This window comes from Chrysemys picta, chromosome 6, assembly GCF_011386835.1.
Source record: "Chrysemys picta bellii isolate R12L10 chromosome 6, ASM1138683v2, whole genome shotgun sequence".
NCBI lineage: Eukaryota > Metazoa > Chordata > Testudines > Emydidae > Chrysemys > Chrysemys picta.
The window spans coordinates 113,805,889-113,824,388 of record NC_088796.1 but is presented as its reverse complement, the minus strand read 5'-3'; the positions used below and the strand labels follow the sequence as shown (position 1 = coordinate 113,824,388).

The following is an 18,500-nucleotide window of genomic DNA, read 5'->3' as shown; positions in this document are numbered from 1 at the left end:
AGCCCCTGCATGCTACTTAAGCACTATGTTGCTTCTGCAAGGATGGGAGTGGGAGAAATTACCATGCAAGATGACCTTCAGTGGAGCACCGATACTAGATCAAAATAAGTGACTGTGGAGGGGACCACTGATTTGGGCTCATACACAGATGTACAATAAGAAGGAGCCCCTATGTTGGGGTTTGGAAGGACTGCAGCTGGTGTTCCAGCACATAGGCTAGAAAAGTGGCCACAGAAGGACAGTGTTACAGCCCTGATCTTGCTTGTTGATGGAATTCTATTCTCCCGGACATTTGTTTAGATCCACACAAAAAAACAATTACTCTATTAGCACAAAAAAGAGTGATTTTCTTAATACTTTCAAAAGTGCTAGTTTACATCTATGATGTAATCACTGAGCTATCGTTCACATGTATGATATACTAGCTGTGAAATACAGTTATCTGATTATCTGACACCTAGCAAAAATAAGTTATAAATTGTAATTGGTGGGGTTTTGGCCCTATCTGATAAAAATAAAATTATACAAATTAATGGGCTGAGTCCACACCACTAAAATAGAGGCGAGCTTTGCCCTTATCTTCAATGGGTGCAGGATTAAGCCGTTAAAGAGTTACAGACAAAAATATACTGTGATTACTTTGTTGCCGTAAGAATTTTTTTTTTTTTATGCATTTACTAACATAAATAGATCAGTTATTTATCTTCATACATACAGCTCCTAGAGTGTCTTCCTTTATATTTAGTCCATCCAACTCCTGTTGTTGAGCATCTAATTCCTAAAGAAAACAAGCATGAATAGTTTAGGTAACTATTACCACTGGAGGAGGATTTACTTCCCTATTCTACACATTTTATACTTGCAAATGCTGTAGAACATTTAGTTGATTTGTTAGGTATATATGTGAATAGGTTAAGACCCCTTCCTCTAAACAGCTCCAGGCAGAGCTTCACTGACTTTGCAGTACTGGAGTCTTTGTGAATAAGATTCATATCATTGTTACTTGTATTTTGGCTATAATTATGAACCATTGTCCCCTTTCATCAATTTTTTTTTTGAAGGGAAAGTGTCTGTTGAAAAAATATTATATATTTTAAAAATATCCTCATCTCTTTTGTTAAACTTTAGATAACAAACTGAAAGAATTTTAAAAATCTAAGTTTAATTTTTGCAGTCATTTTCATTTATGTGAATGTCAGGCAGTTACTGTAGTGGATAAGGAATTAGAAATCTTGGGTTTTGCTCCCAGCTCTATCACTGACTTGCAATGTGACCTTGGGTAGGTCATTTAAGTCTGGATCCTGCATAGTTTATAATTGTTCTTAATTTTACTCATGTGTTTAAAGTTAAGCATCTAACTGTTTGCAGGATCAGGGCCTTAACCTCTACACCTTTATTTCCCCCATCTGTAAAATGGGAATAATGATGGAGGAGAAAGAGGATGATCTATCCTTTGTACACCACGTTGATATCTACAGGTGGAAAGTCCTAAGTATTATTTTGTTTCTAGTCAATTTCATTTTCTGATTTTCATGGATTAGCACAAAGTTGAAATGTTGGTGATAATGCTACCTGAAATTTTCCTTTTAAATTAATCAGATCTTAAATTCTTCAGTATTCCAAACTATACAGTGGAAATCATCGAGCTAATTTCACATACATCTTAGACAAACAATATGACAAAACCCACCTGCAACAGTTTTTCATTTGTAGCCTTCATCTCCATGTATTTAGCTTGATTTTCCTGAGACATATTTTTTATTATGTCATCAGCTACTTGTTTTTCACGCTCAATATCTTCTTCCACTGCTTGAATTAACTTTTCTTTGCTGTAATAACAGAGGAAAGTAAGAGTACTTTTGTTACTTGTACTAGGTACTACTTATACTTTTTATTTATTCCATGCTTTGTACCCCTTGAAACAATCAAATTTCACACAAAAAATATACAACTAACTTCTTTCCCCAGAATAAAATAAATATATTCCAGCTGATAAAATAAGTGCACCATTACCATAGATATTTTGCTTGAAATATATATGATACACATTGTATAACACTGGATTGATTCTTCTGTCCTTACACAAGTTTAACTCACTGAAATCAATGTGAATTTTGAACACAAAACAACTTTAGGGTCAAACCTATCATAAAGTAATTTTTTGAATGTTGACATACCATGCAATGTTCCCCCTAAATAAAGAGGGATTATGTGACAGATTTAAGCTACTACTAGAGATAGCTGCTTCAATTACATCACAATTATATACAAATTAGCAAACTAAAAAGATGAGGTTTGCAAACCATGAATTTTCATTTAAAAATGTGCACATCTGTAAAGATCTGAAGATTTTACTTATCTGATGACTAGATTCCACTTACAAAATAAACCTCTTCTCTTAGAAGTATCTTTAATTGACCACAACTCATCCTTTGTGTAAACTCCTGCAATATTTTAACTTGATTTCTCCTATGTGATCAGAAATTCTGAGGCCTAAACATATCATTACCAGACTTCCTTATTGGCCGTACATCCAAATAAATCTAAGTGACTATAAGAAATTGCGCAACCTAGTCAATCTTTTGCTAAGGGAGTTATAGTCTTTTATTTATTTATTTTTAGCTACCTGCCCGTTCACGGAGTACAAAGGTTGAAAACAAAGTAAAGTGCTGTTGCAACACATCACTTCTTTTTAATGCCCAGGAAACACACAACTACACATATGCTCTCTCAGAAAAAATAGAAAGGTAAGATACTTTATAGAATTTTTTTACGAAACCAACTTAATATCTTAAGTGTGTGGGAAAATACTTTGTTTATATAATTTGGCTGTCAGATTGGAAATAGATCATACATTAAAGACGCTTTGCGTTCCTCAATCAATATGAACCTTCACAAGCCAAGCGACTGCGTTATGCTTTGTTAGAAGATTAGAAAACAACCGTAGTCTTTTGGAAAGGAAAGATTTTCTGATTTTACAAACTACATTTCTTCCCAATTTATTCTTGAAAACTGCATATTTTATTGTTTTTAACTAATATAGGAAGTGTAAAGGAACACATCCCTGTGAAATGAAAAATCCTAAAAAGCCATTTATGAAACATTTTCAAAGAAAGCACCTATGGGCTCAGATCATAGGAGAATGTCAAGATATTAACGATGTGCTGCCAGCCTGAGTTTTTTGCAAAATGACTAATTTTAAAAAAAATCTATTTTCCAATAGATCATCCTTCAAATAGTATATGGTGAATTTTTTATAATCCTTTATCTTTCTGCTCTTACGTTGATGATTATATGGGTCTTTTCATTGCAAAAGAAACTGACTGACTATAAAAGGAAAATTTTTTAGACAGAAATGGATTTATTGAGTTTACAGTGTCCCTTTAATTCAGATGTACTGAACAACTTTGATAATTTTCACCATTTAGCAACTTGTAAAGATTTGTTTCCCCTTTTCAAATTGCAATAATATTCTGAGTCAGGATTGCTTTAATAGCCTGCCCTCCCTAGGTGTGCAGAGAAACCCACAAATCTCAGGTATGCTGCAGTGATGGGCGACAGGGGATGGTTCACCTGATGATTACCTGTTCTGTTCAGACCCTCTGAAGCACCTGGCATTGACCACTGTCGGAAGACAGGATACTGGGCTAGATGGACCTTGGGTCTGACCTAGTATGCCGTTCTTATATTCTTACGATAACTGAAAGTTTCTATACAGCAGTGGTTCTCAACCAGGAGGTCCGAGGCCTCCTGCAGGGCTGTGAGCAGGTTTTAGGGGATCCACCAAGTATGACCAACATTAGACTCGTTAGGGCAGAAAGCCAAAGCCCTGCAGCACAAGATGTAGCCCAGGGCCCCAAGCCCTGCCACCTGGGGCTGAAGCTGAAGCCTAAGCAACTTAGCTTCGCGGGGGCTCCCTGTTGTGTGCGGCCCCAGGCAATTGCCCTGCTTGCTACCCCCTAACACCGGCCCTGGCTTTTATATACAGAAAAACAGTTGTGGCATAGTTGGGACATGGAGTTTTTATAGCATGTTGGGGCAGCCTCAGAAAGAAAATGGTTGAGAACCCTTGCTATAGAGCCTGTGGAGTGAATCTAGCAGATGTACATTTCCAACAACAGTGGAGATACACAACTTGCTAGAGCAATCCCCATCTTCCTAAGGGGGCAGACAAGCAACTAGCTAGGTTGGGTCAGCAGCCCACACCTGTAAAAGAGATCATAAGTACTATTTGAGATAAAGAGCTATAAGCCAATGTGCCCAGCAAACAAGTTTGCCAATGGCTAGGCCTGCTATCATGGTACGAGATTGGCTAAGGCTTCCTTTAACTAGCTTCGAGAAGAATTGAGACCTAGCTTTAAGAAATAATTTTGAGGCTGGAAAGTCTCTTTATTCATCCTAACATTTCGTTTGCTTTTTTGATCTCAGCTGCACATTGACCAGATGTCTTCACTGAACCATCCACAGTTGAGTCTAGGTCCTTTTTCAGGGTTTATATAGTTAATATGGAAGAACCCTGTAAGGTGTCTGAGTTTTTAACTTTTTCTCCTCCACTGTGCATTACCTTACACTTACCAACATTAAAATTCAGGGGCAACTGTGTTGCCCATTCACCTAGCTTGGTTAAGTCTCTCTGAAGGTACTCATACAGTCATCTTTGGTCTTGATTAACCTAAATAACTTTATGTCATCTGCAGACTTTGCTAGCTTGCCACTCACTCCCCTTTTCCAGCCCCTTTATAAATATATTAAACAGAGGACCTGCTGTGAATCTTTAACCATGATGGATATTGGCCATTTAATCCTGCTCTTTGTTTTCTGTCTCCTAGCTAGCTTTTGACCCATGACTACTTAGGGTTTTTTATCAGCCTCTTGTGTGGGACCATGTCAAAGACCTTTTGAAAGTCTAAATAAATTATCTCATATCATTCTCCTTTATCCACAACTTTACTAACAAGTTTGAAGACTGTGAATACATTTTCCTTTTGCAGAAACCATGCTGGTTACACCCCATTATATCATAATCTTCCAGATGTTTTATTATTCTATTTTTAATTATTGTTTCAACCAGTTTGCCAGGTAGAGATGTAAGGTTTACTGGTCTGTAATTAACCTGATCACTCCTAGTGCCTATTTAGAATACAGTCCCTAAATTTGCACTGCATATGTCTGAAGGAGCCTAGATTCAACTTCCTTAAGGTGTGATAAAGTAAATTTTTCCAAACTCTGGTTTTCCTGCCGAATCCTATTTCTCCATCTCTGATGATTTTGCCTCACAGGATTTTTGCCTTTCTTGAAAATCCAAAGATGCTGCATCCATGTATACTTTAATAAAGCTTAAATGGTTTGCAATCACTTTTACTTTATTACTTGATGGGTTTATCTTGCCAATAAACCCTGATTCAAAGGAGCAGATGGACCAGGTATCATTTGCACAATTTCTGAGGTAGGTTAATCTTAAAATGAATAGCCTCTGTAAGGAAAGCACTCATGATTTCCAATAGATAGGGTGTATCCCTGTTCAAAAACCCCAACACAGCATTTTGAGCACCATGGTTACCTAGCTCCAAAGCATAGATGAATAGGTCGGTGCATGGGGGCTATCCTATGACACGAATAATAGACAGCTTATGAGTTCCATTGACCGTGCTCGTCACCACATATACTGATCGATTGCACAAAAGCTGCCTGGTTGGTTTCAGGTTTGGCTCAGTTCAATAAAGGCTGCAGCTATTTTGGCTAAAACACATCTTTCTCTCCAATTAGAGTCTTATTTAGGCTCTTGGCAATATTTACGTAAGACAAAAACACAATAAGTTATGATGAATCATTTGTTTCAACTATAAATCAACACTTCTGTTTACATTACTAAAACCATCTTCTCCAGGAGCATGCCTTTAAACTACTAATACAACAACTTAAATTTTGGCCCTAACATGCAAAAATATTCTCTCTTCCAGATTTTGAACATGAAAATCCCTTGGCTAATGATCTGGATTGGAGCACTATTTTCCAATCCAGTCAAGACTGACTGCAATATTACTTCTCTTTCTGTAAGTTTTATAACCATATAAACTAATCTGTTTAATTTTTGCTCATTTTTGTAGAAGTTCCATCGAAATTACATGAGAATTTGTAGATCAAAGACATTATGTATTTTAACAATAGTCCCATCTTCAACCACCTCAATACTTTATGGTGTGTATATATACAAAGCCTACATAAAGCTATAGCGGGAGGGAGGGAGAGATATATATATTCAACAACTTGATGGTGGAAGCATGTAGAAAATGAACAAACAACATGGCTTTCTTTTAATTGCACAATAAAGCAATGCAAATCATTATGACAAGGCTGCACTTGGTAATTTATTGAATTGCAAACATGTTTGATATGTTTATGTTTTCAGATCTTGATCCAAAACCCACTGACGTCAACGGTCTTTTCCCTGACTTCATTCAGTTTTGGAGCAAGCTCAAAAAACTGCAAGCTGCTGGGCACCCTCAGCCAAGAGTGCTGACGGAGTTCAGCCCCACAGCTTTTGAAAACAATACTAGTAATAAGAGAATGGAATTTAATTTTTCACCTCACTCTTTCCAAAGAGAATTTTAATTGAATCGCATCCTCCTTCTTGTACTTATATTTTGGGTGTCATGATGGACAGTCAGGTGATTAAACTGCGGTTATATTGATTACTCTGCTTACATTAAGGAAGTGACTCACTGCCTATATGTCTAGAACTAACTTTGCTATTTATCTTTTGCACTAACCTGTGGGAGAGGAAATTACACACACACACACACACACACACACACACACACACACACGAGAAATCCACCATCTTGTAAAAATAAAACAGGTCTCAGCGTACTCATTGGTAGGCAGAATAAAATCAGGACAGTAGGCTCTCAGAGCTGAGATGACTGCAGGTAGGTTAGTTTCAACCCAGAAAATCAAATTAGTGTCTTGGTTGCAATAAAGATTTAATCTTTAGTGAACTCAATCCTTCTCCAAAAGGTCTGCCTGAAAATCTTATTAAAATAAATATCTTTACAGAGGGAACAAAAAATGAGTTAATTCTCAAACTCTTGCCCCCTTCCTGTCATTCAGTCACTACACCTTTCTTCAGGGATCTTCTGGTTATGTAGGAAGGCAGTTCTTTTTATACTCAGCCCCCTTCCCATCAGGCCTGGCCAAAACTTCACATTACATTCCTAATTGCTCTTGGTCATTAATTCCCAGCTTTACCCCCTCACCACAGAGGGGAGTTTCACCTCTCTGTCTTGGAATTCCACACTCCAAAACTGCTTCACTAAGGGCTTGTCTAGACTTACAGGGGGATTGATGCGTGGTGATCAATGCATCGTCGGTCGATTTAGCGGGTCTAGTGAAGATCCGCTAAATCGACCGCAGATCGCTCTCCTGTCGACTCCTGTACTCCATCAGATCGAGAAGAGTAAGGGGAGCCGACGGGATAGCGTCTCCCATCGACATCACGTAGTGTGGATCCCACTATAGTAGATCTAAGCTACATCGACTTGAGTTATGCTATTCACGTAACTCAAGTTGCATAGCTTAGATCGACTTTTCCCTGTAGTGTAGACGAGGCTTGAGATGATTTCCACCACCTCAAAAATATACTTGTGGGATATACTAAGAAAATCAGGAATAGGATAGTACAGGCCCAGGACGGCTTTCCTTTTGGACCTCAAAGAGTTGGTACACTTGGTTACAAGGGTTTTTTGCACTGCAGGTGCTTGTCACTGTTTCTCTCTCCTTCACCATCAACCCTCCCTACTAGAAAATAATTTGTAATTTTCTATGTTTATATTGTTTTTCTCTCTCCCTTCAACAGGTCACTTGTGAGGAATCTGCAAAGAATTACTCTTCTATCCCTACCTCCCTAAGTAAAAATGTTACTAAACTGTATCTTAGCAATAACAACATTACTTTAAATGATACCGACAAAACGGTTCTGCAGCTACTTATTAACTTGACTGAACTCTATCTGAATGAAAATGCCATTACTGTGCTGCATAATAATACCTTCTGCAATCTGTCAAAACTCACAGTTCTAGATATTAGTAGTAATTATATCAGTACAATTGAACAGGCTGCATTTAAAGGCCTAAATCAACTATCCATATTGTATCTAAATCATAACAAAATATCCCAGTTGGATTCTGACACAACTGCATCGCTAAAAAACCTGATGATTTTGAGTCTACAGGACAATTTGTTGAAGTACTTTGATGTAAAAGCATCATTTAAACTGATTACCTTAAATGGAAATCCATGGAATTGTTCCTGTGGCCTGCTCAGTTTACAGAAATGGTTGAATACCTCAAATGTGACAATGGGTAAGTTTGACAACAGCAGCATTCAGGACATTACAATATTTACAAACGTAATCCCTCTGCAGTGTTTGTTTCTCTCCAATCAACCAGCATTATCTTGATCTTACCTGGTTGCGCCTCATCCAGCTTGCCCTCATGTATAAAATATGTTTTAATACTGTTAATTAATAATGAACCTCACTTATATATCACAATATCTCACTTACACTGCAGCACAGACCCTATAAATATAATCTTTCATTACCTTTTTATTATTCATACTTTCAGAACATGAAAATGATACTCTGTGTGCATATCCAGATGTCTGGAACAAATCGTCTATCAAGACAGCACCTATCCAAAAATCTGATTGTGACTCAAGAAGAGGTTCTATAGCAATCACTACACCTTCCACATCTGCCATCAGTCCTAAAATCATTTCCATTTTAACATCCTCTCTCAATTCTTCAAACAACAATATTAGGAGCAATGCATCATATCCAGGTGATGTATTGATGTTTTATTTTAATACTTCATAATAGCACTGTCCAATACTAGTGCTATGGGACATTTCTCCAAATAAGTTAGGGATATGGGGATTGCTGTGCTCCTAGGCACAGAAATATTGTGTTCACATTATGTGGAATTTATGTTATGTTTAACTTTATCAGGAGCTCAAAACTGACCTGAATTAGAACTCCATTATGGAATATTGTAAAATAATATCTATAAACTAATGATGTGAGAAGCAGATTTGAGGTTCAAATAACGATCCAAGTCTTTGTATTTTAAATGAACTACAATCAAGCCACCCAGTTAAACCGCCCACAATCTTCTATGCCTGAAATAGGCTCCTTCCTATTTTTAGTTTTCTTCTTGGTATGTAAACAAGGTCTACTGATTTACTTACCCATATCCTTATCCCTAACCTCTGGTGTATTCAGTGGGAGGGCACCATGACTGTTCCCACACTACCCCTATTGGAAACACGAAGGAGCACTTACACCACTTTCTCCACCACTGGTGTCCCATTTTGAACCACCTCCACCCCCCAACTTGATACCCTTTCTCTCCCTTTTGACCCACAATTTATTCTCTATTTCATCCTCCAGCCAAATGATTCTGGTCCCCTGCCTTTTCCCACTCAGAGTAGCAACTCCACTTCCTGCTCCTGAGACTCTCTCTCCTCTGCACAAAGAGACCAATAGGACCGATGAGTGACTGAAGTGGGAGAAAGGGATGGCAATCTCTGGATTGTTTTATACCTAGGAGGCCAGCACAGCCACAAAATCCCTTAGGATGCAGCAGCTGCCATAATTCCCTGGACACTAGCCAGCACTGTGAACACACAGGGTAGATTTCCAAATAAAGATTCTTGGCAGCTATGATCTGTTGGGATTTTCATAATAAAGGAAATATATCTGGAGAGGTGGAAAATGAAAGAAAATTAAAAAGTGACTATCTGGATGTAGATGTTCTAGAGGGCAATCATGTCAGCTTGAAGCTTGAAAATGAAAATGAAAGTCAATTACACGTTCTATTGTCCTATTCCAGGGATGAATCTAAAGTTCACTTAAAAGCTGAATAATGATTCAAGGAATGTGCCCAGAACATTTCAACAGACCTTCAGCCCTGAAAAGAAGTTACTTATTTAAACTTGGCCACACAGCACATTCTGAGTATCTAGAGGGTGAAAATATGGACTTAGGTACCCGCACGTAAAAAGTTTGTTCTCCATGCAGAGATTTTGGTTGCCCAAACATTAGTATTCTATTAATGTTGTACAAAGAGTCTCAAGAATTCTTCTCTCTATCACTTTGTTTCCATTAATCCCTTATTGGGCCATGAAGCAATTAATATCAGTTTTTTTGGGTATTATGCAAGGAGCTGGTTATTTTGGTTTAAGATATTTAATTTAATGTGATTTTACTTTCTTTTGTATTCCTTAAGGTTCTCCACCTCTTGGCAAAAGTTGGGTCTTTCTGCTTGGTGTTCTGGTGTTTGTCCTAAGCTCTTCACTACTGATTTTTATTGCCATAAAATTCCCACTGTGGTACCTCTACTTGATCAGCTACAATCACCGTCGTCTGAAAGAATATGAACCAGAAATGTTTGATAAGGAGTTCACAACTGATCTGAGCACTTCTCCATCAATATCAAATACCAATGAGCAAGATTCCATTGTAGTATTTGAACAAACTCATACATTTGTACTTGACGAGGATGGATTTATTGAGGACAAATATATAGACGACCCTGGATTAACTGAAGAGGTCTAAATTCTTATATAATGGATGATAATTTGGCTTTTCAATAGCTGATTATATAGGATCAATCCATTCAAAATCTCGTATATAAATATTTCTAGTATATATCACAGATAGAACTCAAAGCCCTCAATCTCTCTCTTTTGGACAAATGTGTGGCACATGTTGTATTAACTGTAGAAGTAAGAAATCTGGTGATGTGCATGTATTACCACAGTAACAAATATTTCAAAGTACATAAGCATATACTCCATATGTCTGACACTAAAATCTCACTGTTTGATTATAATGGGGGGAAATAACACCTACTTCTTATATAGTATTTTCATCAGTAGATCTCAAAACACTTTACAAAGGTAGCATCGTTACCTCTGTTTTACAGCCAGGAACTGAGGAACAGAGTGGGGAAGTGACATGCCAATGTCACCCAGGAGGCCACTGGCAGAAGTGGGAATTGAACCCAGGTCTCCTGAGTCTCAATTCAACGCTCTATCCACTAGGCAAAACTAAAAACATTGATTAGAGCACTTGGGATTTTCCAGCTAAGCCAAACTCAGTTTTCTTTATTCATAAACAAAAAGTATTTGTTTGAGTAAGCAAAATAAAAATGCTGTCTCACCTCCACCACTTGAATGCATCCAAGGACAAACTATCATTATTATATACCAGCCACCTTTTTATCTTCTGCCACTGTTGCCTGATGTCTTTTTTGTTAACATGTTATGAATATTTGAAAACTGCCAATGCAGTACATATTTTTCATAACTTAAAGAAAACACTGAGACAGGTAATGTTTAAATTGCAGGTAGATGAATCTCTTCAAGATTTTCAAATATGTTGTTGAGATATAGGAAAACATTTTATTTAAGGAATAATTTATGGTAAATGAGAAAATAGACATTTGTTTTTAATATTAGAAGAAAAATGTATTTTGCATTATTTCACAAAAGTGTTTATAAAATACAGTGGATAGCAAAATGCTCCACATTTTTCATCATTTTTTATTAAACTTTTAAAGTCACAAGATCTTTACATTGTATAAAAAACAAAATTTGAAACATTAATGGCCCAAATCTATCCTCAAATAGACCCACTGGAATAAACGCCAATATTTAAAAAGGGCTCTAGAGGTGATCCCGGCAATTACAGACTGGTAAGTCTAACGTCTGTACCAGGCAAATTAGTCGAAACAATAGTTAAGAATAAAATTGTCAGACACATAGAAAAACAAACTGTTGAGCATGATTTCTGTAAAGGGAAATCGTGTCTTACTAATCTATTAGAATTCTTTGAAGGGGTCAACAAACATGTGGACAAGGGGGATCCAGTGGACATAGTGTACTTAGATTTCCAGAAAGCCTTTGACAAGGTCCCTCACCAAAGGCTCTTATGTAAATTAAGCTGCCATGGGATAAAAGGGAAGGTCCTTTCATGGATTGAGAACTGGTTAAAAGACAGGGAACAAAGGGTAGGAATAAATGGTAAATTCTCAGAATGGAGAGGGGTAACTAGTGGTGTTCCCCAAAGGTCAGTCCTCGGACCGATCCTATTCAACTTATTCATAAATGATCTGGAGAAAGGGGTAAACAGTGAGGTGGCAAAGTCTGCAGATGATACTAAACTGCTAAAGATAGTTAAGTCCAAAGCAGACTGTGAAGAACTTCAAAAAGATCTCACAAAACTAAGTGATTGGGCAACAAAATGGCAAATGAAATTTAATGTGGATAAATGTAAAGTAATGCACATTGGAAAAAATAACCCCAACTATACATACAATATGATGGGGGCTAATTTAGCTACAAGTCAGGAAAAAGATCTAGGAGTCATCATGGATAGTTCTCTGAAAATGTCCACACAGTGTGCAGAGGTGGTCAAAAAAGCAAACAGGATGTTAGGAATCATTAAAAAGGCGATAGAGAATAAGACTGAGAATATATTATTGCCCTTATATAAATCAATGGTACACCCTCATCTCGAATACTGCGTACAGATGTGGTCTCCTCATCTCAAAAAAGATATACTGGCACTAGAAAAGGTTCAGAAAAGGGCAACTAAAATGATTAAGGGTTTGGAACCGGTCCCATATGAGGAGAGATTAAAGAGGCTAGGACTCTTCAGCTTGGAAAAGGGGAGACTAAGGGGGGATATGATAGAGGTATATAAAAATCATGAGTGATGTGGAGAAAGTGGATAAGAAAAAGTTATTTACTTATTCCCATAATACAAGAACTAGGGGTCATCAAATGAAATTAATAGGCAGCAGGTTTAAAACAAATAAAAGGAAGTTCTTCTTCACGCAGCGCACAGTCAACTTGTGGAACTCCTTACCTGAGAAGGGTGTGAAGGCTAGGACTATAACAGAGTTTAAAAGAGAACTGGATAAATTCATGGTGGTTAAGTCCATTAATGGCTATTAGCCAGGACGGGTAAGGAATGGTGTCCCTAGCCTCTGTCTGACAGAGGATGGAGATGTATGGCAGGAGAGAGATCACTTGATCATTGCCTGTTAGGTTCACTCCCTCTGGGGCACCTGGCATTGGCCACAGTCGGTAGACAGGATACTGGTCTAGATGGACCTTTGGTCTGACCCGGTACGGCCTTTCTTATGTTCTTATGTGTTTCATCTAATTAAAAATCAACTTCTTTATTAAAATGCATTGAAACAATATTTTAAATGTACTTTAGGACTATGCTGTACTTTAAAAAGTTGACTGAATGACTGAAGTTTTATTTCTTACAAACTTTATTCAGTAATGCTTGTAGAGCATACATTCAACTCTCAGGCAATATTTTTCTGAGTTAAAAATCCCCCGATCAATCACATCACTTCTTCAGTCTTACCCCTTTTTAATAAGCTACTTTATGCTAAAATTCAATTTTCTGATATTTGTGGTACTTACGCTTGTCTCTCTGTAAAAATTATATCAATACTCTGAGCTTCCCGGTCATTTTGAGTTTTTAGCTGTTAAAAAAAAATCAATAATCAGTAACAGTTTTTTGCATGAAAAGATACTTGCCACTAATGAAAATATAAACACTATCCATTCATCCAAGGTTATACACACATTTGAATGAACGAGAGGAATGGAAGACCAGAATGGAGACGGGAAGGAATAGCAGTGGCTTCCTACCCAAAGACCTATCTGATGCTGCAGAGATGGATTCTGTAACTGTAATTCCCATTGGAAGCCTGCATTTGAATGGGAGCTGTAATCACAGAAACTGCCGATCAGTGTTTTTATTAATAATCAGGTTGGATCACTTGGGGTAAAAATAGCTTCACTGGCTTCTCAGGCTGCTGGAAGCCTCTTTTCAAAGAAAAGTTCCTTCTGACTATGAACACAGTGAGCACTGGTGCAGTCTTGGTGCCTAGAGGCACCCTCCAGCAAACTTATGAAATTAAGAAAGAACTTCAAGGGAAAACACAGCTGATATGTATTTGCTTTGAACACACCATAGGCCCATTAATGCACTATTGCTTTGGAGTCACTTGAAGGGCAGAGCGTGGAGGAGAGTGAAGAAAAACTCAAGAGCCTGGGGAATTTTACAAGGAAGACTGGTGAATGTGGTCAGCCTCTCAGCTGATTAGTTTTCTGCGCCTTCCACCCAAATAATGTGTGATATATATAAATATTGGTACATTGGGTTGGGAGACATACCACTCTTATCTTAAATAAAGAAATATCATGGGCTCTGAGGATGATTTTAAGAGTAACTGTGTCACTGACCAACACAGATACCCCAGCATTTGGGTCAAAATAGCTGGATGAAAAGGTTTAGTCAGTCTTTCAATAACTGTAGCTCTACAGATGTTGATTTAGGATGTCAACCATAGTATTTTAACACAATGAATCTGGGATGCCAGGATGCTACATTTAACATCCCATGCAGTGTTTTCAGGGTATATTCAAGATCTAAATTTTAGACACGGACTTCCTTGGGAAGCAAGAAAAAGAACTGGATTCACTGAAAACATATAAGAAGTATCTCAATGAGTTTTTTATAACAGAAACTTTTCATCTATTTAATTTTTTTAAAACTATCAATCCTGTTTCTGGAAAACAATTATAAAGTGTTTGCTAAACTTTGAGACAAAAGAGAGTTTTATGCTGTCACAATCCTATAACTAAGGCCTCAGTCCTCCAAACACTTACACGTGTGCTTAACACAACACACACAGGCAGCTCCACTGAAGTGATGTGGGTCTCAACCCTGCAAACTCGTACATATTTGCCTAGTATTACTTACCTGAATAATCCCATTACAGTCTGTTTAGACTGTTTAGGTCAACAAAACCATGCATATGCACAAACATTTGAAGTACTGAAGTTGTCATGTATATATATATATTTATTGTAAATGCTATATTAACATGGCAAATCCTCAAACTCTTACCATATTATAATCGCTCATCACTTCTTCCATATCTGTATTGGTGTTAAGTTTATCCACTAACTGAAACAAGAAAGAAGCTCAAACAGTTAATGCTCTGTTCTTTTTAATCACATTTAAGAAACATACAACAACTCTTAAATCACTCTTTGAAAATGTTACAAAAGAGATGACTGATATGGTATTGCAAACAAAAATCTGAAATTAGAAATTTTAATATACTACATGTAAGCTTCATATTTCATAATTCTTACAAGTTCTGTATAACTGTACAAAATAACATTAATATTACAGAAGCGGTATTGATTTCTCACATCCAAAGCAAAGTTGATTACTTATAATATCAGTACATTTTCTTTTTTTTTTAAATACTCTCCTTGGTTTCCCTCTCCTTCTTACAAGCCTCAAAATATTTTTTCTCTCTACTGATTTTGTCCTTTCCTATGGACATAGAGAAAGAAAGGCTAATTTTCAACTCTACTTCAAATTTGAAACAAAATGTATCTGTCCAATTAGCTTAGATCTCTTAAAAACGTAACTATGGCTATGAACACACTTCAAAATAGTGCTTGTTAGACAACTACTACTGCACAACCAATAGAAAACACTGTTTTTATGATTCTATGCAACCATAGGTTATTCTTTGGGATTTTTTAAAACAGTAAACTGGAGCCTTAAACAGTATAAAAATTCCAGTATAAAAACACATCCTCTTTGCCCACACAGATCAGCTTTAAGGACTGCAGTCTTAGAATACAGAAGGCATTCTACATCACATTGGAATGATTTTAAAGTAACTAACATTTCAGGTCTAGGCAACTTGACAGAATCCTTTTAAAGTCACAATATTGTGATGCACATGTACAATAAAGTTGTAGACTATCGCTAAAAATGTCTAGATATATAAAGGTTTCAGAGTAGCAGCCGTGTTAGTCTGTATCCGCAAAAAGAACAGGAGTACTTGTGGCACCTTAGAGACTAACAAATTTATTTGAGCATAAGATGCATCCGATGAAGTAGGCTGTAGCCCATGAATGCTTATGCTCAAATAAATTTGTTAGTACTCCTGTTTTTTTGTGTAGATATATAAAGGTACTGAAAGAGATAACACTGTAACATTTAGTAGTGGAGGTATCAGTGTAGAGGTGATCAGATGTAAGGAACCAGACCGTTGACATGTAAAATTCGACAGGTTTAACATTTTGTTTTTAAATAAGGGCTGGAGGAAAGCTGACAGATGCAGAGGAACATAGTTTGGGTAGCGACATCCCTTAGGGATGAATTTATTAAAGGGGGAACTCCCCATCCAAGTAAAGAGGATAGAAAAGAAGTTGGTAAAGTACAGGTAGAAGCTAGTCAGGAACAGTAAAGCATAAGAGACCCCATTTAAATATAACACATAAAAGCAAGCAACTGAATATTGACAAAATGTACAAGTGCTTATATACAAATGTAAGAAGTCTAAATACTAAGATGGGTGAACTAGAGTGCCTGGCATTAAATGAGGCTATTAATATAATAGGCATCACAAGAACTTGGTGGAATGAAGAAAATCTATGGGACCCTAAAAATCAGGGTACAAAATGTATAGTAATGACAAAACAGGTAGTGGGGGAACTAGCTCCATATTCACTGGGTACATGTCGTCTCAGGAAGGGATGCAGAGAGAAAATTTCTAGACACCATAAATTACTGCTTCTTGGAGCAACTTGTCCTGGATCCCACAAGGTGAGAAGCAATTTGTGATTTAGTCTTAAGCAGTGTACAGGATCTGGTGCAACAGGGGAATATAGCTGAACTGCTTGGTAATATGACCATAATGTAATGAAATTTAACATCCTTGTTGGGCAAAAAAGACAAAGAAACACACTACAGTAGCATGTAACTTAATAAAAGGGAACTAAACAAAAATGAGGGAAATTAAAAGGAACAGCCACAAGAGTGAAATGCCTGCAAACTGCAGAGACTATTTAAAAACACCATAATAAAGGCTTAAACTAAATATATACTCCAAATAAAAAAAACTGTCAGAGGACCAAAAAAAATGCCACCAAGGTTAAAGAGCAGAATAAAAGGGGAATTTAGAGGCAAAAAGGCATCATTTAAAAATTGGAAGTCAAATCCTAGTGAGGAAAATAGAAAGGAGCATAAATTCTGGCAAGTCAAGTGTAAAAGTATAAGCCAGGCCAAGAAAGAATTTGAAGAGACACTAGCTAAAGACAAAAAAAACCCCAGCAATTAAAAAAACAAAACATCAGAAGCAGAAAGCTTCAAACAACCAGTGGGGCCACTGGATAACTGAAGTGCTGAAGGAGCACTCAAGGAAAACACAGCCATTGAAGAGACGGTAAATGAATTCTTTGCATCAGTCTTCACTGCAGAGGATGTGAGGGAGAGTCCCACAACTGAGCTATTCCTTTCAAGTGACAAATATGAGGAACTGTCCCAGACTGAGGTGTCAACACAGAAAGTTTTGGAACAAACTGATAAATTAAACAGTAATAAGTCACCAGACTCAGATGAAATTCACCCAAGAATTCCTAAGGAACTCAAATATATAACTGTAGAACTACTAACTGTGGTATGTAACCTATCACTTAAATCAGTCTCTGAATCAGATGACTGGAGAATAGCTAACGTAATGCCAATTTTTTAAAAAGGTTCCAGAGGTGATCCTGACAATTACAGGCCAGTAAACCTAACTGCAGCACCAGGCAAATTGGTTGAAACTACATGAAAGTTCAGAATTATCAGATGAAAAAGAAGCATGATATGTTGGGGAAGAACCAACATGGCTTTTGGAAAGGGAAATCATGTCTCACAAATCTAATAGGACTCTTAAGGGTGTCAACAAGAATGTGGACAAGGGTGTAATAGGACTTTCCGAAAGTCTTTAACAAGGTTCCTCACCAAAGGCTCTTAAGCAAAATAAGCAAGCATAGGATAAGAAAGGTCTTCTTGTGCATCAATAACTAATTAAAAGTCAGGAAACAAAGGGTCAAATAAATGGCTAGTTATCACAATGGAAAGAGGTAAACAGCGGGGTCCCCTAATGATCTGTACCAGGACCAGTGCTGTTCAACATATTCATAAATAATCTAGAAAAGGGGGTGAACAATGAGATGGCATAATATACAGACGATACAAAATTACTCAAGATAGTTAAATCCAAATCAGACTGTGAAGAGTTACAAAGGGATCTTACAAAACTGAATGACTGGGCAACAAAATGGCAGATCAAATTCAATGTTGATAAATGCAAAATAATGGACATTGGAAAACATAATCCCAACTATACATACAAAATTAGGGGATCTAAAGTAGCTGTTACTGCTCAAGAAAGAGATCTGGGGTCATCATGAACAGTTCTCTGAAAACATGTGCTTAATGTGAAGCAGCAGTCAAAAAAAGCTAACAGAATGTTAGGAACCATTGGGAAAGGGATAGATAATAAAACAGAAAATATCATAATGACACTATATAAATCCATGGTACTCCTGCACAT

At 37.0% G+C, this 18,500-nt stretch overlaps 2 protein-coding genes across 6 annotated transcripts in view; one reads left to right on the top strand and one right to left on the bottom strand.

Annotated features, from left to right (window-relative positions):
- Positions 1-18,500, bottom strand: part of IFT74 (intraflagellar transport 74) — a 61,565-nt gene that overhangs the window by 32,217 nt on the left and 10,848 nt on the right. For all 5 annotated transcript variants that reach the window (XM_065549667.1, XM_005294747.5, XM_065549666.1 and 2 more), the window contains 4 exons: positions 14,999-15,058; positions 13,504-13,565; positions 1,691-1,829; positions 716-778 (listed from right to left, as the gene is read on the bottom strand). In XM_065549667.1, the coding sequence (XP_065405739.1) occupies positions 716-778; positions 1,691-1,829; positions 13,504-13,565; positions 14,999-15,058 (324 nt within the window). The remainder of the gene's footprint in view (positions 1-715; positions 779-1,690; positions 1,830-13,503; positions 13,566-14,998; positions 15,059-18,500) is intronic.
- Positions 2,623-13,319, top strand: LRRC19 (leucine rich repeat containing 19). The gene is made up of 5 exons (XM_005294744.5): positions 2,623-2,747; positions 5,961-6,053; positions 7,856-8,360; positions 8,625-8,840; positions 10,287-13,319. The coding sequence occupies exons 2-5, from the start codon at positions 5,970-5,972 to the stop codon at positions 10,613-10,615; spliced, it is 1,134 nt and encodes a 377-aa protein (XP_005294801.3). The 5' UTR covers positions 2,623-2,747; positions 5,961-5,969; the 3' UTR covers positions 10,616-13,319.

Excerpts from the sequence above, each read along its gene's own strand:
- LRRC19 (XM_005294744.5), top strand. The coding sequence starts at position 5,970 with ATGAAAATCCCTTGGCTAATGATCTGGATTGGAGCACTATTTTCCAAT. Across the intron at positions 8,361-8,624 it reads TACCTCAAATGTGACAATGG|AACATGAAAATGATACTCTG; the intron begins GTAAGTTTGACA and ends TCATACTTTCAG. Across the intron at positions 8,841-10,286 it reads GAGCAATGCATCATATCCAG|GTTCTCCACCTCTTGGCAAA; the intron begins GTGATGTATTGA and ends GTATTCCTTAAG.